This window comes from Oncorhynchus keta, chromosome 11 (genome assembly GCF_023373465.1).
Source record: "Oncorhynchus keta strain PuntledgeMale-10-30-2019 chromosome 11, Oket_V2, whole genome shotgun sequence".
NCBI classification, from domain to species: domain Eukaryota; kingdom Metazoa; phylum Chordata; class Actinopteri; order Salmoniformes; family Salmonidae; genus Oncorhynchus; species Oncorhynchus keta.
Genome location: NC_068431.1, coordinates 17000400 through 17026821, shown reverse-complemented (window position 1 = coordinate 17026821; position 26422 = coordinate 17000400). Strand labels below are relative to the sequence as shown.

The window sequence follows — 26422 nt, the reverse complement described above, 5'->3', positions numbered from 1 at the left end:
AACTGAGAAACATTCCATAACCTGACATACCAAACTGAGAAACATCCCATAACCTGACAGAACAAACTGAGAAACATCCCATAACCTGACAGAACAAACTGAGAAACATACCATAACCTGACATACCAAACTGAGAAACATCCCATAACCTGACAGAACAAACTGAGAAACATCCCCATAACCTGACAGAACAAACTGAGAAACATTCCATAACCTGACATACCAAACTGAGAAACATCCCATAACCTGACAGAACAAACTGAGAAACATCCCCATAACCTGACAGAACAAACTGAGAAACATTCCATAACCTGACATACCAAACTGAGAAACATCCCATAACCTGACATACCAAACTGAGAAACATCCCATAACCTGACATACCAAACTGAGAAACATCCCATAACCTGACATACCAAACTGAGAAACATCCCATAACCTGACATACCAAACTGAGAAACATCCCATAACCTGACATACCAAACTGAGAAACATCCCCATAACCTGACAGAACAAACTGAGAAACATCCCATAACCTGACAGAACAAACTGAGAAACATTCCATAACCTGACATACCAAACTGAGAAACATCCCATAACCTGACAGAACAAACTGAGAAACATTCCATAACCTGACATACCAAACTGAGAAACATCCCCAATACCTGACAGACCAAACTGAGAAACATTCCATAACCTGACAGAACAAACTGAGAAACATCCCCATAACCTGACAGAACAAACTGAGAAACATCCCATAACCTGACAGAACAAACTGAGAAACATCCCCATAACCTGACAGAACAAACTGAGAAACATCCCCATAACCTGACATACCAAACTGAGAAACATCCCATAACCTGACAGAACAAACTGAGAAACATTCCATAACCTGACAGACCAAACTGAGAAACATTCCATAACCTGACATACCAAACTGAGAAACATCCCATAACCTGACAGAACAAACTGAGAAACATTCCATAACCTGACAGAACAAACTGAGAAACATTCCATAACCTGACAGAACAAACTGAGAAACATCCCATAACCTGACAGAATAAACTGAGAAACATTCCATAACCTGACATACCAAACTGAGAAACATCCCATAACCTGACAGAACAAACTGAGAAACATCCCATAACCTGACAGAACAAACTGAGAAACATCCCATAACCTGACAGAACAAACTGAGAAACATCCCATAACCTGACAGAACAAACTGAGAAACATTCCATAACCTGACATACCAAACTGAGAAACATCCCATAACCTGACAGAACAAACTGAGAAACATCCCATAACCTGACAGAACAAACTGAGAAACATCCCATAACCTGACAGAACAAACTGAGAAACATCCCATAACCTGACAGAACAAACTGAGAAACATTCCATAACCTGACAGAACAAACTGAGAAACATTCCATAACCTGACATACCAAACTGAGAAACATCTCATAAACTGACAGAACAAACTGAGAAACATCCCATAACCTGACAGAACAAACTGAGAAACATTCCATAACCTGACAGAACAAACTGAGAAACATTCCATAACCTGACAGACCAAACTGAGAAACATCCCATAACCTGACAGAACAAACTGAGAAACATCCCATAACCTGACATACCAAACTGAGAAACATCCCCATAACCTGACAGAACAAACTGAGAAACATTCCATAACCTGACATACCAAACTGAGAAACATCCCATAACCTGACATACCAAACTGAGAAACATCCCATAACCTGACATACAAACTGAGAAACATCCCCATAACCTGACAGACCAAACTGAGAAACATCCCATAACCTGACATACCAAACTGAGAAACATCCCATAACCTGACAGACCAAACTGAGAAACATTCCATAACCTGACATACCAAACTGAGAAACATCCCATAACCTGACAGAACAAACTGAGAAACATTCCATAACCTGACAGAACAAACTGAGAAACATTCCATAACCTGACAGAACAAACTGAGAAACATCCCATAACCTGACAGAACAAACTGAGAAACATTCCATAACCTGACATACCAAACTGAGAAACATCCCATAACCTGACAGAACAAACTGAGAAACATCCCATAACCTGACAGAACAAACTGAGAAACATACCATAACCTGACATACCAAACTGAGAAACATCCCATAACCTGACAGAACAAACTGAGAAACATCCCCATAACCTGACAGAACAAACTGAGAAACATTCCATAACCTGACATACCAAACTGAGAAACATCCCATAACCTGACAGAACAAACTGAGAAACATCCCCATAACCTGACAGAACAAACTGAGAAACATTCCATAACCTGACATACCAAACTGAGAAACATCCCATAACCTGACATACCAAACTGAGAAACATCCCATAACCTGACATACCAAACTGAGAAACATCCCATAACCTGACATACCAAACTGAGAAACATCCCATAACCTGACATACCAAACTGAGAAACATCCCATAACCTGACATACCAAACTGAGAAACATCCCCATAACCTGACAGAAGAAACTGAGAAACATCCCATAACCTGACAGAACAAACTGAGAAACATTCCATAACCTGACATACCAAACTGAGAAACATCCCATAACCTGACAGAACAAACTGAGAAACATTCCATAACCTGACATACCAAACTGAGAAACATCCCCAAATACCTGACAGACCAAACTGAGAAACATTCCATAACCTGACAGAACAAACTGAGAAACATCCCCATAACCTGACAGAACAAACTGAGAAACATCCCATAACCTGACAGAACAAACTGAGAAACATCCCCATAACCTGACAGAACAAACTGAGAAACATCCCCATAACCTGACATACCAAACTGAGAAACATCCCATAACCTGACAGAACAAACTGAGAAACATTCCATAACCTGACATACCAAACTGAGAAACATCCCCAATACCTGACAGACCAAACTGAGAAACATTCCATAACCTGACAGAACAAACTGAGAAACATCCCCATAACCTGACACAACAAACTGAGAAACATCCCATAACCTGACAGAACAAACTGAGAAACATTCCATAACCTGACAGACCAAACTGAGAAACATTCCATAACCTGACAGACCAAACTGAGAAACATTCCATAACCTGACATACCAAACTGAGAAACATCCCATAACCTGACAGAACAAACTGAGAAACATTCCATAACCTGACAGAACAAACTGAGAAACATTCCATAACCTGACAGAACAAACTGAGAAACATCCCATAACCTGACAGAATAAACTGAGAAACATTCCATAACCTGACATACCAAACTGAGAAACATCCCATAACCTGACAGAACAAACTGAGAAACATCCCATAACCTGACAGGATGATAAGTTGGTGGTTGAAGATATCCCTCTAGTGGTGTGGGGGATGTGCTTTGGCAAAGTGGGTGGGGTTATATCCTTCCTGTTTGGCCCTGTCCGGGGTGTCCTCGGATGGGGCCACAGTGTCTCCTGACCCCTCCTGTCTCAGCCTCCAGTATTTATGCTGCAGTAGTTTATGTGTCCTAGGGTCAGTTTGTTATATCTGGAAACTTCTCCTGTCCTATTCGGTGTCCTGTGTGAATCAAGTGTGCGTTCTCTAATTCTCTCCTAACTTTCTCTCTCGGAGGACCTGAGCCCTAGGACCATGTCCCAACTACCTGACATGAGGACTCCTTGCTGTCCCCAGTCCACCTGGCCATGCTCCTGCTCCAGTTTCAACTGACCTGAGCCCTAGGACCGTGCCCCAGGACTACCTGACATGAAGGCTCCTTGCTGTCCCCAGTCCACCTGACTGTGCTGCTGCTCCAGTTTCAACTGTTCTGCCTTATTATTATTCCCATGCTGGTCATTTATGAACATTTGAACATCTTGGTCATGTTCTGTTATAATCTCTACCCGGCACAGCCAGAAGAGGACTGGCCACCCCAAGCCTGACGGTTCCTCTCTAGGTTTCTTCCTAGGTTTTGGCCTTTCTAGGGAGTTTTTCCTAGCCACCGTGCTTTTACACCTGCATTGTTTGCTGTTTGGGGTTTTAGGCTGGGTTTCTGTACAGCACTTTGAGATATCAGCTGATGTACGAAACTATATAAATACATTTGATTTGATTTGATTTGATTTGATAACCTGACAGAACAAACTGAGAAACATCCCATAACCTGACAGAACAAACTGAGAAACATCCCATAACCTGACAGAACAAACTGAGAAACATTCCATAACCTGACATACAAACTGAGAAACATCCCATAACCTGACAGAACAAACTGAGAAACATCCCATAACCTGACAGAACAAACTGAGAAACATCCCATAACCTGACAGAACAAACTGAGAAACATTCCATAACCTGACAGAACAAACTGAGAAACATTCCATAACCTGACATACCAAACTGAGAAACATCCCATAAACTGACAGAACAAACTGAGAAACATCCCATAACCTGACAGAACAAACTGAGAAACATTCCATAACCTGACAGAACAAACTGAGAAACATTCCATAACCTGACAGACCAAACTGAGAAACATCCCATAACCTGACATACCAAACTGAGAAACATCCCATAACCTGACATACCAAACTGAGAAACATCCCCATAACCTGACAGAACAAACTGAGAAACATTCCATAACCTGACATACCAAACTGAGAAACATCCCATAACCTGACATACCAAACTGAGAAACATCCCATAACCTGACATACCAAACTGAGAAACATCCCCATAACCTGACATACCAAACTGAGAAACATCCCATAACCTGACAGAACAAACTGAGAAACATCCCCATAACCTGACATACCAAACTGAGAAACATCCCATAACCTGACATACCAAACTGAGAAACATCCCCATAACCTGACAGAACAAACTGAGAAACATCCCATAACCTGACATACCAAACTGAGAAACATCCCCATAACCTGACATACCAAACTACCAAACTGAGAAACATCCCATAACCTGACAGAACAAACTGAGAAACATCCCCATAACCTGACATACCAAACTGAGAAACATCCCATAACCTGACATACCAAACTGAGAAACATCCCCAATACCTGACAGACCAAACTGAGAAACATCCACAATAACCTGACAGACCAAACTGAGAAACATCCCCATAACCTGACAGACCAAACTGAGAAACATCCCATAACCTGACATACCAAACTGAGAAACATCCCCAATACCTGACAGACCAAACTGAGAAACATCCCCATAACCTGACAGACCAAACTGAGAAACATTCCCATAACCTGACAGAACAAACTGAGAAACATCCCATAACCTGACATACCAAACTGAGAAACATCCCCAATACCTGACAGACCAAACTGAGAAACATCCCCAATACCTGACAGACCAAACTGAGAAACATCCCCATAACCTGACAGAACAAACTGAGAAACATTCCATAACCTGACAGAACAAACTGAGAAACATCCCATAACCTGACAGAACAAACTGAGAAACATCCCATAACCTGACAGACCAAAATGAGAAACATCCCATAACCTGACATACCAAACTGAGAAACATCCCATAACCTGACAGACCAAACTGAGAAACATCCCATAACCTGACATACCAAACTGAGAAACATCCCATAACCTGACATACCAAACTGAGAAACATCCCCAATACCTGACAGACCAAACTGAGAAACATCCCCAATACCTGACAGACCAAACTGAGAAACATCCCCATAACCTGACAGAACAAACTGAGAAACATTCCATAACCTGACAGACCAAAATGAGAAACATCCCATACCTGACATACCAAACTGAGAAACATCCCATAACCTGACAGACCAAACTGAGAAACATCCCATAACCTGACATACCAAACTGAGAAACATCCCATAACCTGACATACCAAACTGAGAAACATTCCATAACCTGACAGACCAAACTGAGAAACATCCCATAACCTGACAGAACAAACTGAGAAACATTCCATAACCTGACGGACCAAAATGAGAAACATCCCATAACCTGACAGAACAAACTGAGAAACATCCCATAACCTGACAGACCAAAATGAGAAACATCCCCATAACCTGACAGACCAAAATGAGAAACATCCCATAACCTGACAGACCAAAATGAGAAACATCCCATAACCTGACAGACCAAACTGAGAAACATCCCATAACCTGACAGACCAAACTGAGAAACATCCCATAACCTGACATACCAAACTGAGAAACATCCCCATAACCTGACATAACAAACTGAGAAACATCCCATAACCTGACAGAACAAACTGAGAAACATCCCCATAACCTGACATACCAAACTGAGAAACATCCCCATAACCTGACATACCAAACTGAGAAACATCCCATAACCTGACATACCAAACTGAGAAACATCCCCATAACCTGACAGAACAAACTGAGAAACATCCCATAACCTGACATACCAAACTGAGAAACATCCCCATAACCTGACATACCAAACTGAGAAACATCCCATAACCTGACAGAACAAACTGAGAAACATCCCCATAACCTGACATACCAAACTGAGAAACATCCCATAACCTGACATACCAAACTGAGAAACATCCCATAACCTGACATACCAAACTGAGAAACATCCCCATAACCTGACAGAACAAAATGAGAAACATCCCATAACCTGACAGACCAAACTGAGAAACATCCCATAACCTGACATACCAAACTGAGAAACATCCCCATAACCTGACATACCAAACTGAGAAACATCCCATAACCTGACATACCAAACTGAGAAACATCCCCATAACCTGACAGAACAAACTGAGAAACATCCCATAACCTGACAGAACAAACTGAGAAACATCCCCATAACCTGACATACCAAACTGAGAAACATCCCATAACCTGACATACCAAACTGAGAAACATCCCATAACCTGACATACCAAAATGAGAAACATCCCATAACCTGACAGACCAAAATGAGAAACATCCCATAACCTGACAGACCAAACTGAGAAACATCCCATAACCTGACATACCAAACTGAGAAACATCCCCATAACCTGACATACCAAACTGAGAAACATCCCATAACCTGACATACCAAACTGAGAAACATCCCCATAACCTGACAGAACAAACTGAGAAACATCCCATAACCTGACATACCAAACTGAGAAACATCCCCATAACCTGACATACCAAACTGAGAAACATCCCATAACCTGACAGAACAAACTGAGAAACATCCCCATAACCTGACATACCAAACTGAGAAACATCCCATAACCTGACATACCAAACTGAGAAACATCCCCAATACCTGACAGACCAAACTGAGAAACATCCACAATACCTGACAGACCAAACTGAGAAACATCCCCATAACCTGACAGACCAAACTGAGAAACATCCCATAACCTGACATACCAAACTGAGAAACATCCCCAATACCTGACAGACCAAACTGAGAAACATCCCCATAACCTGACAGACCAAACTGAGAAACATTCCCATAACCTGACAGAACAAACTGAGAAACATCCCATAACCTGACATACCAAACTGAGAAACATCCCCAATACCTGACAGACCAAACTGAGAAACATCCCCAATACCTGACAGACCAAACTGAGAAACATCCCCATAACCTGACAGAACAAACTGAGAAACATTCCATAACCTGACAGAACAAACTGAGAAACATCCCATAACCTGACAGAACAAACTGAGAAACATCCCATAACCTGACAGACCAAAATGAGAAACATCCCATAACCTGACATACCAAACTGAGAAACATCCCATAACCTGACAGACCAAACTGAGAAACATCCCATAACCTGACATACCAAACTGAGAAACATCCCATAACCTGACATACCAAACTGAGAAACATCCCCAATACCTGACAGACCAAACTGAGAAACATCCCCAATACCTGACAGACCAAAACATCCCCATAACCTGACAGAACAAACTGAGAAACATTCCATAACCTGACAGAACAAACTGAGAAACATCCCATAACCTGACAGAACAAACTGAGAAACATCCCATAACCTGACAGACCAAAATGAGAAACATCCCATAACCTGACATACCAAACTGAGAAACATCCCATAACCTGACAGACCAAACTGAGAAACATCCCATAACCTGACATACCAAACTGAGAAACATCCCATAACCTGACAGACCAAAATGAGAAACATTCCATAACCTGACATACCAAACTGAGAAACATCCCCAATACCTGACAGACCAAAATGAGAAACATCCCATAACCTGACAGACCAAAATGAGAAACATCACCATAACCTGACAGACCAAAATGAGAAACATCCCATAACCTGACAGACCAAAATGAGAAACATCCCCATAACCTGACAGACCAAACTGAGAAACATTCCATAACCTGACAGACCAAACTGAGAAACATTCCATAACCTGACAGACCAAAATGAGAAACATCCCATAACCTGACAGACCAAAATGAGAAACATCCCCATAACCCGACAGAACAAACTGACAAACCGTCCTCACTTAACAGAACCAGTCCTACCACCGCAAGGGGGAAGTGCGTGTGGTATCCCTGGTGGGCAGGTTGAGTAAACCCAATAAATCCCTCAGTCAACAACTTCAATATCTCTAATCCCAGTTCGTGTGTAGACACCGAAAACACACCAACACACACGCGCAAGTATTCACACATATGGATGCACACTCACACACAACCACACTTTCAGTAAATATAAAACTGCACTAACATCTACTTGGACACACACGCACACGCACACACACAGAGCGAGAAAGAGAAACGTAGCAGGTGCACCCTGCTGCCGTCCCACAACGCAGAGGGGCTTCAGTCAGCATTTACAGCTGTGCGGTTGGCGGCTCCCCCCTCCATGAAGGCCCTTATTGTTGGGGGACATGGTTTACCACACTCCCGCTGCTTAGTGCACGCCAGGCTTCCTCTCATGTTGGTTATAATATAGGCTGAAGTGTGGCGGCACTGGGGTGTACTGTACTGTGTGGAGCTACCACTGGCCTCCTTCCCTCATGCTTCCCCTAACATGGAGGAGCCGGACATGCATGAGAGGACATGAGTGGTACCACTGTGTCCTCCCGGTGGGTTGTGTTTCACACTGAGGCTACCCATGGTGTGTGTATACCCATCTGTCCATGTTGTTTTAAACATCTGTTGTGTGGGTGTGTGCCTGAACACAGTGTCGGGAAGTGTTTGTGTGTGACTGTGAATAGGATAGAGTATATATTAATGAGTGATACGTTGGCTATTTGTGTGAAAAACTCATCCTCTGCAACAGTCCAACTTGGTGAGACATTTGAAAATATTGTTGTCAGTTCAGTTGCATTTCTCTCTCTCTCCTTCATTTTCTCTGCTCTCTCTTTCTGTCATTTCTTCCTTTTCTCTGCTCTCTCTCTCTGTCACTTATTTTCTGCTCTCTCACTTCTCTGCTCTCTCTCTCTATGTCTGTCACTTCTCTGCTCTCTCTCTCTCACTTCTTCTCTGCTCTCTCTGTCACTTCTCTGCTCTCTGTCACTTATCTGCTCTCTCTGTCACTTCTCTGCTCTCTCTGTCACTTCTTCTCCGCTCTCTCTTTCTGTCACTTCTCTGCTCTCTCTTTCTGTCACTTCTCTGCTCTCTCTGTCACTTCTCTGCTCTCTCTGTCACTTCTCTGCTCTCTCTGTCACTTCTTCTCTGCTCTCTCTTTCTGTCACTTCTCTGCTCTCTCTTTCTGTCACTTCTCTGCTCTCTCTGTCACTTCTCTGCTCTCTCTTTCTGTCACTTCTCTGCTCTCTCTTTCTGTCACTTCTCTGCTCTCTCTTTCTGTCACTTCTCTGCTCTCTCTGTCACTTCTCTGCTCTCTCTGTCACTTCTCTGCTCTCTCTGTCACTTCTCTGCTCTCTCTCACTTCTTCTCTGCTCTGCTCTCTCTCTGCTCTCTGTCACTTCTCTGCTCTCTCTGTCACTTCTCTGCTCTCTCTGTCACTTCTTCTCTGCTCTCTCACTTCTCTGCTCTCTGTCACTTCTCTGCTCTCTCTGTCACTTCTCTGCTCTCTGTCACTTCTCTGCTCTCTCTGTCACTTCTCTGCTCTCTCTGTCACTTCTCTGCTCTCTGTCACTTCTCTGCTCTCTCTGTCACTTCTCTGCTCTCTCTGTCACTTCTGTGCTCTCTGTCACTTCTTCTCTGCTCTCTCTTTCTGTCACTTCTCTGCTCTCTCTGTCACTTCTCTGCTCTCTCTGTCACTTCTCTGCTCTCTCTGTCACTTCTCTGCTCTCTCTGTCACTTCTTCTCTGCTCTCTCTTTCTGTCACTTCTCTGCTCTCTCTGTCACTTCTCTGCTCTCTCACTCACTTCTTCTGCTCATTTTCTCCCTCACGTCTCTGCTCTCTATCTCTCTCTTCTCTGCCCTCTCACTTCTCTGCTCTCTCTCACTTCTCTGCTCTCTCTCACACTTCTCTGCTCTCTCTCGCACTTCTTCTGCTCTTTTTCTCCCTCATTTCTCTGCTCTCTCTCTCTCACTTCTCTGCTCTCTGTCACTTCTCTGCTCTCACTTCTCTGCTCTCTCTCTCTCACTTCTCTGCTCTCCCTCTCTCACTTCTCTGCTCTCTCTCACTTCTCTGCGCTCTCTTACTTCTCTGCGCTCTGTCACTTCTCTGCTCTCTCTGTCACTTCTCTGCTCTCTCTGTCACTTCTTCTCTGCTCTCTCACTTCTCTGCTCTCTGTCACTTCTCTGCTCTCTCTGTCACTTCTCTGCTCTCTCTGTCACTTCTCTGCTCTCTGTCACTTCTCTGTCACTTCTCTGCTCTCTCTGTCACTTCTCTGCTCTCTCTGTCACTTCTCTGCTCTCTCTGTCACTTCTCTGCTCTCTGTCACTTCTCTGCTCTCTCTGTCACTTCTCTGCTCTCTCTGTCACTTCTCTGCTCTCTCTGTCACTTCTGTGCTCTCTGTCACTTCTTCTCTGCTCTCTCTTTCTGTCACTTCTCTGCTCTCTCTGTCACTTCTCTGCTCTCTCTGTCACTTCTTCTCTGCTCTCTCTTTCTGTCACTTCTCTGCTCTCTCTGTCACTTCTCTGCTCTCTCACTCACTTCTTCTGCTCATTTTCTCCCTCACGTCTCTGCTCTCTATCTCTCTCTTCTCTGCCCTCTCACTTCTCTGCTCTCTCTCACTTCTCTGCTCTCTCTCACACTTCTCTGCTCTCTCTCACACTTCTCTGCTCTCTCTCGCACTTCTTCTGCTCTTTTTCTCCCTCATTTCTCTGCTCTCTCTCTCTCTCTCTCACTTCTGCGCCCTCTCACTTCTCTGCTCTCTGTCACTTCTCTGCTCTCTCTCTCACTTCTCTGCTCTCTCTCTCTCACTTCTCTGCTCTCCCTCTCTCACTTCTCTGCTCTCTCTCACTTCTCTGCGCTCTCTTACTTCTCTGCGCTCTCTTACTTCTCTGCGCTCTCTCACTTCTCTGCTCTCTCTCACTTCTCTGCTCTCTCTCACTTCTCTGCTCTCTCTCACTTCTCCTTCTCTGCTCTCTTCAATTTGATTGCCCCGTCAGGTTCGCAAAGGTATTCGTCTTTTCGAAGTGTGTGATTCATTTCCTCGCTTCCTGGGCTTGCTCAGCTGTGGTATGTGTGTGTGTGTGTGTGTGTGTGTGTGTGTGTGTGTGTGTGTGTGTGTGTGTGTGTGTGTGTGTGTGTGTGTGTGTGTGTGAGGCACAGTGTCTCACCTCTTACCTGCGCTCGTTAGCGCGACACCACAGAGTCTTTTTCTTTCACACTTCCTCTCTTTCTTTCACACTTCCTCTCACGCTCCCTCAGCCCCAGAGTTCCCTCTCGACACACACACAGAGAGATACACACACACACACACACACACACACACACACACACACACACACACACACACACACACACACACACACACACACACACACACACACACACACACACACACACACACACACACACACACACACACACAGAGATACACGATCAGATATCCCAAACACAAGCCACCATCAACTGCATTGTAGGACTGTGGTTGAGAGAAACAGACACAGGATGTACAAGTACATTACCTTCTCACTACATTGATACATACAGAATTACACTGCTGTGGCTTCCTTCCTGTGATAACCTGAACAAGGGTGAGTTCAGGACAGCTGTATGTGGCCCTGTTCTAATACTTTCAAAACTCACCCTTCTTCCGATCTTCCTTGTCCAATACCTTAAACATGTATCCTTTCCTCCTTGAAGTAATAGGTCATGGAATGGACCCTTCATAATGGATTAGTGAATATTTCAGGGTTCCATTCCCATATGACTACAAGGAAGGAAGGAGGGAAGGATGCATGTGTAATGTATTGGAACAGAGCCTGTGTCCCCCTGCTGTAGAGGCAGATGGGCAGGACCCTCCCTGATTTGCAGTGCTTACAGGGACTGCTGCTCTTCAACTACGGCTGTGTTCAGCCGTAAAAGCATGTGACTCACTCGAGTGGCTTACTCTAAGGACTAGATAGATAGATACAGAGCAGTATTTTCTCCCTGTGGGAGCTGAGACCCAGACATGGCCTGCATCCTATATTGGCATCCTATTCCCTACATAGTGCACTTATTTTGACTGGGGGGGGGTCTCCATGACTAGCGCTGTGGCGGTCACGAAATTTCGTCAGCCGGTGATTGTCAAGCAAATAACTGTCGGCCTCACGGCAATTGACCGTTAGTCAACATAAACACATTCAGCATCTCCTGGATCCACACACTGATGCAGACCTCTGGAATATCTACATTTTTTTTAAAGTCTAAGAAATCCATGTAATAAAGCCTACACCTTCCCAATAAATCCATTCTTTATTTTAGACAGGTATAAAGAAACGTGATATGAAAAAAATGTAGTCTATTTCAGAAGAACAGAATAGCATACCATGAGTTGTCCTTATGTTCGGTCCCGATCGGGCTGTGCCATGTCTGTGGGCTACACGAGAACATTTAGCAGACAAGATTTGCTTAGAATTCCGTGGCATTATCTTACACTATTTTATAGTATGAAGAATACATTTGAACAAAGCTGAATAAAATAGAAAGGATATTTTCTCCTATCTATTTGAGGGAGTGCGCACATGCGACTATTCTGTGTTGAGCGGTTTCCCAAAAAATAGGTGCTCCTATATGCTTAATTTAGAGTTATTAATGAAACTTTAGTTGTTCTACAAACGTTGGGCTACATGTTTTGACTTTTAACACATTGTAAGGCTGTATGATGAGACTCTAATGATGATATGAAAAAAGCTTTGTTTTCTTGCGCAGGCTGTACACACTTCGACAGTCTCTCATTCACAATTTGAGAAGCACTTGATAATGCCTCAAATTTCCGGCGGCATCCCCTTTGTGTGGCCATCATAATGCACCCTAAAAAAATCCACCCTCCTCCCTAAATGCTGCCCGCCCCGAAGCACCTCATCTCACTCACATGGCTCTCCATCACGTGATCGGGTCTTTCTCACAGGCTACAAGTGAAGACAGACACATCGGGGACGCAACAGCGCACGTCCTTATCCAATTCTGAGGTGCATATTGAAGATATTGGAACAACTGTCCACGATACATTTTTGTCTGCCAACATGATGAGTCGGCCTAACAAATAGCCTACGTCAATCTACTATCCCCAGTAGTACAAAAGTCAACCTATTCTATTCTGTGCAATAAATAAATATTACAAACATAGTCTGGGACAGTTGTGGGATGCAGTAGATCCTAAATTAATACAACCACTAGAATATTACGCAACGAGGCTGACGCAACAGATCAGAATGTTTAGCTAAAAATGTTTTTATTTTATTTTATTTTTTATTTCACCTTTATTTAACCAGGTAGGCTAGTTGACAGCAAGTTCTTATTTGCAACTGTGACCTGGCCAAGATAAAGCAAAGCATACAACAACGCAGAGTTACACATGGAATAAACAAACATACAGTCAATAATACAGTAGAAAAAAGTCTATAAACAGTGTGTGCAAATGAGGTAGGATAAGGCAATAAATAGGCCATGGTGGCGAAGTAAAGACAATATAGCAATTAAACACTGGAATGGTAGATGCTGTTACATTCCCCAGTTTATGTGTTGTAGTTTGTGTATTTGCATGTGTTTATTTCAGGAAATTGCTTCCTGAAATCCCTCAAGCAGCTGATTGGTCGACTCCATGGCTAATTGGAGAGCTGACCCCGCCCCCTCGTCAAGACGCAGCTGTCTCCAATTACCCATTCCTTCAGAAGCTATATAAAAGCCAGTGTTCTGTTCAGGAGGGAGAGATTTTTGCTGCGAGGTCATTGCAGAGATTTTGCTAGAGAGATTTGCTGGGAGGTCATTGCAGAGAGGTCATTGCAGAGATTTTGCTATAGATTTTGCTAGAGGTTGATTTTGCTGGGAGTTCATTGCTGAGAGTTGATATGTTTTGTGAGTTTATTGCTCAGCTAGAGCTTATTTGATGTCCTTTGTTTCTTAGTTTGTTTGTGAAATTGTTTAATATTCTGTTTCATTTGTTCCCAGGGGGAGAAGGGGAAGGCACCTAGGGAGTGCTTAGGCAAGAGGCCCGCGGGCATACATATACCCGTAGCATATTCGCTGTCTAGGCACACTAGGTAAGACCTGGGCGGACCACCCCCTGTATTTTGGTTAGGGCACCAGGTGGTGCTAAATTAGGTAAGTAGTGGGTAGGCAGGTAAGATAGGAGAGGGGGGGGGGGGCTTTGAGATTTACTTTCTTTGCTTTGGTTCCGTCCAGCCCCTTTTCCCCATATTACCATGTAAAGGAATAAAGTCCTTGTAAACGGTACCACATTCTGCCTGTTGTCATTCTTACTTGCACCTACAGTCCATACCTTTTTCACTTCACGGAGAATTTAGTTGTAGCAGGGCGTTGCGTTCCCTCTTCATAGAGGCGTGCGTAACAGATGTGCAGAAGATGAATGTGCAAGTAGAGATACTGGGGTGCAAAGGAGCAAGATAAATAAATAAATACAGTATGGGGATGAGGTAGTTGGATGGGCTATTTACAGATGAACAATGTACAGGTGCAGTGATCTATGAGCTGCTCTGACAGCTGGTGCTTAAAGCTAGTGAGGGAGTTAAGAGTCTCCAGCTTCAGTGATTTTTGCAGTTCTTTCCAGTCATTGTCAGCAGAGAACTGGAAGGAGAGGCGTCTAAAGGAAGACTTGGCTTTGGGGGTGACCAGTGAGATATACCTGCTGGAGCGAGTGCTACGGGTGGGTGCTGCTATGGTGACCAGTGAGCTGAGATAAGGCAGGGCTTTACCTAGCAGAGACTTGTAGATGACCTGGAGCCAGTGGGTTTGGCGACGAGTATGAAGCCAACGAGAGCATACAGGTCGCAGTGTTGGGTAGTATATGGGGCTTTGGTGACAAAACGGATGGCACTGTGATAGACTGCATCCAATTTGTTGAGTAGAGTGTTGGAGGCTATTTTGTAAATGTTCTCGCCGAAGTCGACGATTGGTAGGATAGTCAGTTTTACGAGGGTATGTTAGGCAGCATGAGTGAAGGATGCTTTGTTGTGAAATAGGAAGCTGATTCTAGATTTAATTTTGGATTGGAGATGCTTAATGTGAGTCTGGAAGGAGAGTTTACAGTCTAATCAGACACCTCAGTATTTGTAGTTGTCCACATATTCTAAGTCAGAACCGTCCATAGTAGTGATGCTGGACGGGCGGGCAGGTGCGGGCAGCGATCAGTTGAAGAGCATGCATTTGGTTTTACTTGCATTTAAGAGCAGTTGGAGGCCACAGAAGGAGAGTTGTATGGCATTGAAGCTCGTCTGGAGGTTAGTTAACCTCTTAAGACTAGGCCTCAATACTGCCCCCTTTGGAGGAAGTGCGTGCCCATAGTAAACTGAAAATATTTTCCCCCAAAATTGCTAATATATGCATATAATAATTATTATTGAATAGAAAACACTCTAAAGTTTCTAAAACCGTTTAAATTATGTCTGTATGTAAAGCAGAACTCTCAGGGCAGCCTTTCTCCCAAACTCTCTCTTGTCAAGAGAAAAGTTGGGTCAACTTTGACGTCATCGCCCCCACCCTTCCCAGGCAGCTACCGATCTGGGAACAGTATGTATGTGTTCAGCGCGATGCCTGCTTTCAAATGGCGCGTTCATTGTGAGAATCCCGCGAGCCCTCGTCGTTTGGCGGGCAAAAATGTTCGGGTCACTTTCAAATACATGCACTCTATTGCGCGCGGCCGATTTGGGGCACCATCTTTTCCAAGAAACACCAATTGAAGGCGGTTTGTCTGTTCGCGTTGATCATTGTTTTACATGTTAAAAACATCATAAAGCTCGATTCTGCACATAGTTTGACCAGTTTAGTCGACATATAATATGTAAATTTGAAGTTTTGATGCGCAAGAGTGCGGGACCAGAAGTCATTTTGGGTGCATTTCAGCTGAAGCTGTTAGCATATGCTAATACAGAGACACACAATGTGAAACCAAACAATGTATTGGGTAAGTATGACTCCTTCTACGTCTTCTGATCGAAGAACATCAAAGGTAAGGGAATATTTATGTGGTTATTTTGGGTTTCTGTGGACTCCAAACGTAGAGGAGACATACTGCTAATATCTGAGCGCCGTCTCATTGTGTAGCCAGTGAACGAATTCTGTAACGTTAAAAATAAATGTAATATAGCGGTTGCATTAAGAAGAAGTGTATCTTTGTAACTATATGTAGAACATGTATATTTAGTCATGTTTATTGCTTGTTATCTGACGTTATCTGTCGGAGCTATCATCATTTCTCCTGACATTTGAGTAGCATTTTTTGAAATGTCGTCATTGTAAACAGAGATTTATGGATATAAATGGCATATTATTGAAAAAAAATGTATTGTTTAACATGTACTAATACTGTCATCTGATGAAGATTTTCAAAAGGTTAGTGAATTTATTTGCAAATTATGGTGGAAAATAAGTATTTGGTCAAAAACAAAAGTTTATCTCAATACTTTGTTATATACCCTTTGTTGGCAATGACAGAGTTTTGTGTGAAATTTGTTTTGATATAGAATGTACAATTATCATGCACCTGTCTCAAAACAGGGGCAGGGAAAAAAATACATGTTATCCCCTTTCCTGTAGTCCATTTTCATGCCAGCCAGGAAAGCTATACTACTGTTGTATAGATAAGCAATGTGCTTAATATTAGGAAAGTTGAGAAACAAATATAGTATTCCTAGCCTGTAGAAAGCGGATGGGATCCTCCTCTTTTTCTTAGCGGCCATCACTCAATTGCATAGCCTATAGAAATGTAGAGCAACATGATGTCATGGACTCCAATGAAGTATTTGATGTGATTTTCGATTGCATTTGCATTGATGTCAGAGTAATTAGAGAGACAATAGAGCCCTGAGTACAGGACATTAGCAACTGACCGTTAGCAAGTTTGGTAGGCTACTAATGACCATCAGTGGCATCAGAGCTTAAATGAGCCTACAGCAATTATCGTGACTAAATGGTAATTGACTGCCTTCATGACTCATGTCCGCTGGTGTGCCAGTAATATGGTCACCGCAACAGCCCTGTCCTAGCCGTGTCAGAATCCTGGCTTAGGAAGGCCAACAAAAATTTGGAGATTTCCATCCCCAACTACAACATTTTCAGTCAAGATAGAACTGCCAAAGGGGGCAGTGCACTATTGTAAAGTGACTGTTCCGCTGGATGTCATAAGGTGAATGCACCAATTTGTAATTCGCTCTGGATAAGAGCGTCTGCTAAATGACTTAAATGTAAATGTAAATGGGGCGGAGTTGCAATCTACTGCAGAGATAGCCTGCAGAGTTCTGTCATACTATCCAGGTCTGTACCCAAACAGTTTGAGCTTCTACTTTTAAAAATCCACCTTTCCAGAAATAAGTCTCTCACTGTTGCCACTTGTTATAGACCCCCTTCAGCCCCCAGCTGTGCCCTGGACACCATATGTGAATTGATTGCCTCCCATCTATCTTCAGAGATCGTACTGTTTGGTGACCTAAACTGGGATATGCTTAACACCCCGGCCGCCCTACAATCTAAACTGGATGCCCTCAATCTCACACAAATTATCAAGGAACCTACCAGGTACAACCCCAAATCTGCAAACATGGGCACCCTCATAGATATCATCTTGACCAACTTGCCCTATAAATACACTTCTGCTGTCTTCAACCAGAATCTCAGCTATCACTGCCTCATTGCCTGCGTCTGTAATGGGTACGCGGTCATACAACGACCCATTATCACTGTCAAACGCTCCGTAAAACACTTCAGCGAGCAGGCCTTTCTAATCGACCTGGCCCGGGTATCCTGGAAGGATATTGACCTCATCCCGTCAGTAGACGATACCTGGTTGCTCTTTAAAAGTGCTTTCCTCACCATCTTAAATAAGCATGCCCCATTCAAATAATGTAGAACTAAGAACAGATATAGCCCTTATATCCATCCAGACCTGGCTGCCCTTGACCAGTACAAAAACATCCTGCGGCGTACTGAATTAGCATCGAATAGCCCCCGCGATATGCAACTTTTCAGTGAAGTCAGGAACCAATATACACAGTCAGTTAGGAAATCAAAGGCTAGCTTTTTCAAACATCCTGTAGCACTAATTCCAAAAAGTTTTGGGACACTGTAAAGTCAATGGAGAATAAGAGCACCTCCTCCCAGCTGCCCACTGTATTGAGGCTAGGAAACACTGTCACCACCGACAAATCTACGATAATCGAGAATTTCAAAAAGCTACGACTGGCCATGCTTTCCACCTGGCTACCCCTACCCCAGCCAAAAGCTCTGCACCCTCCACAGCAACTTGCCCAAGCCCCTCCCCGCTTCTCCTTCACCCAGAGCCCGATAGTTGATGTTCTGAAGGAGCTGAAAAATCTGGACCCCTACAAATCAGCTTGGCTAGACAATCTAGACCCTCTCTTTCTAAAATGATCTGCCGCAATTGTTGCAACCCCTATTACTAGCCTGTTCAACCTCTCTTTCATCGTCTGAGATCCCCACGGAAAACTGCCGTGGTCATCCCCCTCTTCAAAGAGGGAGACACTCTGGACCCAAACTGTAACAGATCTATATCCATCCTGCTCTGCATTTCTAAAGTCTTCGAAAGCCAAATTAACAACCAGATCACCGACCAGTTCGAATCCCACCGTACCTTCTCCGCTATGCAATGTGGTTTCCGAGCTGGTAATGGGTGCACCTCAGCCACGCTCAAGATCCTAAACGATATCGTAACCTCCATCGATAGAAGACAGTACTGTGCAGCCGTCTTCATCAACCTGGCCAAGGCTTTTGACTCTATGGGGGTGCCACAGGGTTCAATTCTCGGGCCAAATCTTTTCTCTGTATACATCAATGATGTCGCTCTTGCTGCTGGTGATTCTCTGATCCACCTCTATGCAGACGACACCATTCTGTATACATCTGGCCCTTCTTTGGACACTGTGTTAACAAACCTCCAAACAAGCTTCAATGTCATACAACACTCCTGGCCCTCGCTACATATTTGACATCAAACCCACTGGCTCCAGGTCATCTACAAGTCTCTGCTAGGTAAAGCCCCGCCTTATCTTAGCTCACTGGTCACCATAGCAACACCCACCCGTAGCACGCGCTCCAGCAGGTATGTTTCACTGGTCATCCCAAAAGCCAACGCCTCCTTTAGCCGCCTTTCCTTCCAGTTCTCTGCTGCCAATGACTGGAACGAATTGCAAAAATCACTGAAGTTGGAGACTTATATCTCCCTCACTAACTTTAAGCATCAACTGTCAGAGCAGCTTACCGATCACTGCATCTGTACACAGCCATTCTGTAAATAACCCACCCAACTACCTCATCCCATATTGTTTTTGTTTTTTTTGCTCTTTTGCACCCCGGTATGTCTACTTGCACATCATCATCTACACATCTATCACTCCAGTGTTAATGCTAAATTTAAATTATTTTGCCACTATGGCCTATTTATTGCCTTACCTCCCTGATCTTACTACATCTGCACACACTGTACATTGATTTTTCGATTGTGTTATTGACTGTACATTTGTTTATCCCATGTATAACTCTGAGTTGTTTTTGTCGCACTGCTTTGCTTTATCGTGGCCAGGTCGCAGTTGTAAATGAGAACTTGTTCTCAACTGGCCTACCTGGTTAAATAAAAAATACAAAAAATACATGACAAGTAAACTGATGTTTTTTGTGAGCTAGCAGCAGTAAAGAAAGTGAGTTCTGAGAAGAAGACGGCTGTGTGTGTTCCTCTGTATGCCATGAGAGCCAGGCCCCAGCAGAGAAAGAGAATGAGAGACCGAGAGAGAGGGATGGGGATAGATACAGTATATAGAGAGAGTGGGGGGATGGAGAGAGAGAGAGAGAGAAAGTGGGTAAGATCGAGAGAGAGCGAAAAAGCAATTGATAGAGAAGGAGAGAGAAAGACAGAGAGAGAGAAGTAGGGAGAAATAAAGGGACGAGGGAGAAGTCATCCAGTCATTATGATACTGACAGCCTCATCTTTCTCCATCTGAGGGTGCAGACAGAGGACCTGTCTCCGTCCAAAACTGCACCTTAATCCCTTTATAGTGCACTGCTTTTGACTAGGGCCCATAGGGAATAGGATGTCATTTGCGACGCATCCCCTGAAGCAGTGTTCCTTCACGGGGCTGTCTGTGTGTTTCGGCCCCTCATTTCCATGTGTGAATAACTATGGCTGCATAGAGCCGGGTGGCCAACACAGGCCCCTGATAGCAGTGAAAAGTGCCGAGTCAGGAGGTCTTAATACACAGCGGCGGGCTTTCGGGGCTCTGGAATGATGAACACTGCAAATTAGTACAGGCCTGGGAGACTCACACAACTCCCCGGGCCAACACACTGACACACGCACAAGTGCACACACACAACCGCCCATACACACACCCTTCCATTTCCACACAAACACAAGACCCACTCCAACACACACCTGAACCTACATAGCCTCCTCCTCTTTCAAATGTTATGCACATAAATCCCCCCACACACACTCTAGTTCCTCCCTCCAGGGAGCCCTAGCTAGTTATTCTGTATCAGACTGGGCTCATTTCCCATTCCTACTGACAGACACACAGGGGAAGCCCTCGTACTCTCGAGCATAAGCCCTTGACTTCAGCCAGTGTAATAGAGTGTAAGGACTGTCAGGCCCGTGAGTGTTACTGTGGGTCCAGTACTGGGGACAGACTGAGGACATGGACTATGACGACAGTACCACTCACATGACCGGCTCGGCTGTACTGAGGTCAGGAGAGTAGGAGCTGTATGGTTGAAATGCCACCCTTGCCCTGTGGTGCCCTGGTCAAAAGTAGCGCACTAGAAAAGGAATAGGGGGACATTTTATCGGCCTATGAGGATAGAGATAGTCTACATTCTAGTCTTAAAGGTTACCTTCCTGTAGACCCAGAGCAGGACAAAATAGGGTGCTGTGTGTGTGTGTGTGTGTGTGTGTGTGTGTGTGTGTGTGTGTGTGTGTGTGTGTGTGTGTGTGTGCGTGCGTGCGTGCGTGCGTGCGTGCGTGCGTGCGTGCGTGCGTGTGTCACTCACCTCCAGCTAGGTCCTCCTCCAGCAGCTGGATCTGCAGGTGGAAGATCTTCTCCTGGAGGTCACACAGAGAAGTCTTCATCTTCTCCCGCCGCGTCACCATGTAGCACAGGTTCCTCACCTGACGTACAGAGGAACACACACAGTCCTCTGAACCATTATAATAACCAGGTTCCTCATCTGATGTACAGAGGAACACACACAGTCATCTGAACCATTATAATAACCAGGTTCCTCACCTGATGTAGAGGAACACACACAGTCCTCTGAACCATTATAATAACCAGGTTCCTCACCTGATGTACAGAGGAACACACACAGTCATCTGAACCATTATAATAACCAGGTACCTCACCTGACGTACAGAGGAACACACACAGTCATCTGAACCATTATAATAACCAGGTTCCTCATCTGATGTACAGAGGAACACACACAGTCCTCTGAACCATTATAATAACCAGGTTCCTCACCTGATGTACAGAGGAACACACACAGTCCTCTGAACCATTATAATAACCAGGTTCCTCACCTGATGTACAGAGGAACACACACAGTCCTCTGAACCATTATAATAACCAGGTTCCTCACCTGATGTAGAGGAACACACACAGTCCTCTGAACCATTATAATAACCAGGTTCCTCACCTGATGTACAGAGGAACACACACAGTCCTCTGAACCATTATAATAACCAGGTTCCTCACCTGATGTACAGAGGAACACACACAGTCCTCTGAACCATTATAATAACCAGGTTCCTCACCTGATGTACAGAGGAACACACACAGTCATCTGAACCATTATAATAACCAGGTTCCTCACCTGACGTACAGAGGAACACACACAGTCCTCTGAACCATTATAATAACCAGGTTCCTCATCTGATGTACAGAGGAACACACACAGTCCTCTTAACCATTATAATAACCAGGTTCCTCACCTGATGTACAGAGGAACACACACAGTCCTCTGAACCATTATAATAACCAGGTTCCTCACCTGATGTAGAGGAACACACACAGTCCTCTGAACCATTATAATAACCAGGTTCCTCACCTGATGTACAGAGGAACACACACAGTCCTCTTAACCATTATAATAACCAGGTTCCTCACCTGATGTACAGAGGAACACACACAGTCCTCTGAACCATTATAATAACCAGGTTCCTCACCTGATGTACAGAGGAACACACACAGTCCTCTGAACCATTATAATAACCAGGTTCCTCACCTGATGTAGAGGAACACACACAGTCCTCTGAACCATTATAATAACCAGGTTCCTCACCTGATGTACAGAGGAACACACACAGTCCTCTGAACCATTATAATAACCAGGTTCCTCATCTGATGTACAGAGGAACACACACAGTCCTCTGAACCATTATAATAACCAGGTTCCTCATCTGATGTACAGAGGAACACACACAGTCCTCTGAACCATTATAATAACCAGGTACCTCACCTGATGTACAGAGGAACACACACAGTCATCTGAACCATTATAATAACCAGGTTCCTCATCTGATGTACAGAGGAACACACACAGTCATCTGAACCATTATAATAACCAGGTTCCTCATCTGATGTACAGAGGAACACACACAGTCCTCTGAACCATTATAATAACCAGGTTCCTCATCTGATGTACAGAGGAACACACACAGTCCTCTGAACCATTATAATAACCAGGTTCCTCATCTGATGTACAGAGGAACACACACAGTCCTCTTAACCATTATAATAACCAGGTACCTCACCTGATGTACAGAGGAACACACACAGTCATCTGAACCATTATAATAACCAGGTACCTCACCTGATGTACAGAGGAACACACACAGTCCTCTGAACCATTATAATAACCAGGTTCCTCACCTGATGTACAGAGGAACACACACAGTCCTCTGAACCATTATAATAACCAGGTTCCTCACCTGATGTACAGAGGAACACACACAGTCCTCTGAACCATTATAATAACCAGGTTCCTCACCTGATGTAGAGGAACACACACAGTCCTCTGAACCATTATAATAACCAGGTTCCTCACCTGATGTACAGAGGAACACACACAGTCCTCTTAACCATTATAATAACCAGGTTCCTCACCTGATGTAGAGGAACACACACAGTCCTCTTAACCATTATAATAACCAGGTTCCTCACCTGATGTACAGAGGAACACACACAGTCATCTGAACCATTATAATAACCAGGTACCTCACCTGATGTAGAGGAACACACACAGTCCTCTTAACCATTATAATAACCAGGTTCCTCATCTGATGTACAGAGGAACACACACAGTCCTCTGAACCATTATAATAACCAGGTTCCTCATCTGATGTACAGAGGAACACACACAGTCCTCTGAACCATTATAATAACCAGGTTCCTCATCTGATGTACAGAGGAACACACACAGTCATCTGAACCATTATAATAACCAGGTACCTCACCTGATGTACAGAGGAACACACACAGTCATCTGAACCATTATAATAACCAGGTTCCTCATCTGATGTACAGAGGAACACACACAGTCATCTGAACCATTATAATAACCAGGTTCCTCACCTGACGTACAGAGGAACACACACAGTCATCTGAACCATTATAATAACCAGGTTCCTCATCTGATGTACAGAGGAACACACACAGTCCTCTGAACCATTATAATAACCAGGTTCCTCACCTGATGTACAGAGGAACACACACAGTCCTCTGAACCATTATAATAACCAGGTTCCTCACCTGATGTACAGAGGAACACACACAGTCCTCTGAACCATTATAATAACCAGGTACCTCACCTGATGTACAGAGGAACACACACAGTCCTCTGAACCATTATAATAACCAGGTTCCTCACCTGATGTAGAGGAACACACACAGTCCTCTGAACCATTATAATAACCAGGTACCTCACCTGATGTAGAGGAACACACACAGTCCTCTGAACCATTATAATAACCAGGTTCCTCACCTGATGTAGAGGAACACACACAGTCCTCTGAACCATTATAATAACCAGGTTCCTCACCTGATGTACAGAGGAACACACACAGTCATCTGAACCATTATAATAACCAGGTTCCTCACCTGATGTAGAGGAACACACACAGTCATCTGAACCATTATAATAACCAGGTTCCTCACCTGATGTACAGAGGAACACACACAGTCATCTGAACCATTATAATAACCAGGTTCCTCACCTGATGTACAGAGGAACACACACAGTCATCTGAACCATTATAATAACCAGGTACCTCACCTGATGTAGAGGAACACACACAGTCATCTGAACCATTATAATAACCAGGTTCCTCACCTGATGTAGAGGAACACACACAGTCATCTGAACCATTATAATAACCAGGTTCCTCACCTGATGTACAGAGGAACACACACAGTCATCTGAACCATTATAATAACCAGGTTCCTCACCTGACGTACAGAGGAACACACACAGTCATCTGAACCATTATAATAACCAGGTTCCTCATCTGATGTACAGAGGAACACACACAGTCCTCTTAACCATTATAATAACCAGGTTCCTCACCTGATGTAGAGGAACACACACAGTCCTCTGAACCATTATAATAACCAGGTTCCTCACCTGATGTACAGAGGAACACACACAGTCCTCTGAACCATTATAATAACCAGGTTCCTCACCTGATGTACAGAGGAACACACACAGTCCTCTGAACCATTATAATAACCAGGTTCCTCACCTGATGTACAGAGGAACACACACAGTCCTCTTAACCATTATAATAACCAGGTACCTCACCTGATGTACAGAGGAACACACACAGTCATCTGAACCATTATAATAACCAGGTACCTCACCTGATGTACAGAGGAACACACACAGTCCTCTGAACCATTATAATAACCAGGTACCTCACCTGACATACAGAGGAACACACACAGCAGAGAAATGGCCCATTAAATCTACCCAGCTTCCCTCCCTCCCACTCTCTCTGTATTCAGTCTCAGCCTCCCAAAGGGTTAGGGGTAGAGGTGCAACTAGACTGCAGCCAGGCGTAGGAGCACCAGTCTGCAAGCCCAGACTCATAGCTAGCCTAATTATCTTAGCAGCAGCATTCCCAAGTCCCCCCTCCACACACACACACTGTCAAATCACTTTCATATGTTTTCATGTGTGTTTTGGGGGCTCTGTTTTGGCAGTGGGACAAAATGTGGCTGGTGGAGGAGCAGTGTGTGTGTGTGTGTGTGTGTGTTGTGGAGAGTTGGAGCGACTAGCTTCCTCCCAGGGAGCTCTCTGCCTGTCTGGGCCATAGCCAATCCACTGTGAGTAGTTACCAGTAAACCAGGCAGGGGCTGGCTCACAGCCAGGGACAGGATACACACACGTCTGAATGCCCCCAGTGTGTCCTGTGTGAAAGCACATCTGTGTGAGAGTGCTTTTCCTCCCCAGTATATCTCAGTGGACATCTTTATTAATGTTCCTGAGAGTGTGTGACTAATGATTAGTCATAGTGATGATGGGAGGAGGAGAGGAGTCTGCATGCATGTTTGTGGCAGGCAGACAGACAGAGGGAACAGATCTGTCTGTGTTGTGAGGTGTCCATCCTGTCACTTAGATGGTACAGCATGGCAGAGCTGAGCCACCCAGACTGTCAACAAAGACAGATTTGTTCCCTCTGTCTGGCCGCCCGCCACACAATACACACACAATACACGCACGTAAGCATGCATGAAGACACACACACACACACACACACACACACACACACACACACACACACA

The 26422-nt window shown here is 44.1% G+C and overlaps 1 protein-coding gene and 1 long non-coding RNA gene across 8 annotated transcripts in view; both read right to left on the bottom strand.

Annotated features, from left to right (window-relative positions):
• Positions 1-26422, bottom strand: part of LOC118389833 (protein Jade-1-like) — a 285673-nt gene that overhangs the window by 69883 nt on the left and 189368 nt on the right. For all 4 annotated transcript variants that reach the window (XM_052529609.1, XM_052529610.1, XM_052529611.1 and 1 more), the window contains one exon: positions 21633-21750. In XM_052529609.1, coding sequence (XP_052385569.1) covers positions 21633-21750 — 118 coding nt within the window. The remainder of the gene's footprint in view (positions 1-21632; positions 21751-26422) is intronic.
• Positions 23081-25234, bottom strand: LOC127933099 (uncharacterized). Of its 4 annotated transcripts, none has more exons than XR_008147393.1 (3): positions 25206-25234; positions 23572-23687; positions 23081-23099 (listed from the first exon to the last, which is right to left on the bottom strand). It is a non-coding gene; the product is annotated as an uncharacterized LOC127933099 (long non-coding RNA). The 4 variants fall into 4 exon arrangements; XR_008147395.1 differs by lacking the exon at positions 25206-25234 and adding an exon at positions 23747-23775; XR_008147392.1 differs by lacking the exon at positions 23081-23099 and adding an exon at positions 23376-23394.